The sequence below is a fragment of the Ascaphus truei genome, chromosome 4, assembly GCF_040206685.1.
Source record: "Ascaphus truei isolate aAscTru1 chromosome 4, aAscTru1.hap1, whole genome shotgun sequence".
NCBI lineage: Eukaryota > Metazoa > Chordata > Amphibia > Anura > Ascaphidae > Ascaphus > Ascaphus truei.
The window spans coordinates 409,863,438-409,864,920 of record NC_134486.1 but is presented as its reverse complement, the minus strand read 5'-3'; the positions used below and the strand labels follow the sequence as shown (position 1 = coordinate 409,864,920).

At 59.3% G+C, this 1,483-nt stretch overlaps 1 protein-coding gene across 2 annotated transcripts in view; it reads left to right on the top strand.

Annotated features, from left to right (window-relative positions):
- Window positions 1-501: 501 nt before the first annotated feature.
- SELENOI (selenoprotein I) overlaps window positions 502-1,483 on the top strand; it is a 74,223-nt gene continuing 73,241 nt past the window's right edge. Inside the window, exon 1 of one of the 2 annotated variants that reach the window (XM_075598755.1) lies at window positions 502-920. In XM_075598755.1, coding sequence (XP_075454870.1) covers window positions 864-920 — 57 coding nt within the window. In that variant the 5' untranslated portion in view covers window positions 502-863. Of the gene's footprint in view, window positions 921-1,127; window positions 1,288-1,483 lie in introns of those variants that run through there. The other variant, XM_075598754.1, reaches the window with a different exon arrangement.

The following is a 1,483-nucleotide window of genomic DNA, read 5'->3' as shown; positions in this document are numbered from 1 at the left end:
AAAAAAAAATGTACCCGGGAATCATGCCTGATTCTTGGACACACGTAGGCACATTGTCCAGGTAATATCTCCCCTTGAAAACGCTTGCACGACTCACCGCTGGGGTTCCCTGCTTCAGCACAGCCCAGAAAGGTAACTGGGACGCAGGGATGAAGTGTCCCTATAACTATGAGGGGTCCCTAGGTTAAGGGGGATACTCAAGGTAATGCCCAGGTAGCCGAGAACCTGTATTGGGATCGTGTGTGCTCCGACCGTAGATAAGGGTGTGAGGTGACTCTCAGAGCCCCGTAGATAGTGTGTGTTGGGAATACAGGCTGATAGGAATAACAGCGCAGCTTTCTGTTCCCACGCGCATGCGCACGGAGGCAGCCTGCACTGACCGCTGCACACCCCCCCGGTGACGTCACGGTGACAGCCTGATCTCCCAGCTGACTGACAGGAGAGGCGGGTTTGATGACGTCACTGCCCGAGCAGGAATCAGCCGATCCCAGGCACCTCCCACTGCCCCGCCCCCTTCTCTCTCTCACCAACACGCTTCTTTTACTACGCGACACAGAATACACGCGGACGTGACGTCAGGTGTCAGAGCGCTCGTGCGGCATTCATTCTTCAGTCCACCGGCCGGAGGGGTACCCTCGTCTTCACAGCGTACCTTTGCTAGCACGCGCTGGGTCTCGCGCCCTCCTGCAAGCAGCCTCCTCGCGCCTGGTCTCACGCCCTCCTGCAAGCAGCCTCCTCGCGCCTGGTCTCGCGCTCCCCTCTCTCACAGCCCACTGCAGCCTCGCGCCAGGGTCTCGCGCTCCCTTCTCCCTCACACCTGCCACTGCCGCCTCGCGCCGGGGTCTCGACTGCCGCCTCGCGCCATGACGTGCTACAACTACGTGACGCCAGAACAACTGGCCGGCTTCGACAAGTACAAGGTGAGCAGTGACCCGCGAGACGTGCGCCGGTGACATGTGTCAATAGGATGACGTGTGAGGTCACCCCATTGAGGGAACCCCCGGGCGCACACCCCCTACACAGACACACCCTGCGTGGGGGTGGTGAGAGAGAGAGGAGGGAGCTGCCGGGTGGGGGGGTGGTGAGAGAGAGAGGAGGGAGCTGTATGGCCTTAAATAGTGATGGGGTGGGCAATCAGTGGCTGAGCCACCTGTGCTGAGGCAGGGATATCCTTAAAACCTGACGTGTGGTGTCCCTTGAGGACTGGAGTTGCCCACACCTGTAATGTCTCCCCCTCCTACAGGACACACTCCCACATGTGGGAAGGGATGGGCTTGTTGTTCACATGTAAGGCTGAGCGCACTTGGCGTGTTTACTTCACTGAATGTCAATATGTATGGCCACGCGCACGCCTGTGCCGTACGCTCGCCGATGCTAGGTGGGACAGATAAAATTGATTTGCAAGCGCGCGGAAGGGTCACATGACCCCACAGCACACACTACACACCGAAATAGCCCCGATCCAGCCAAAGACACGCCCCCC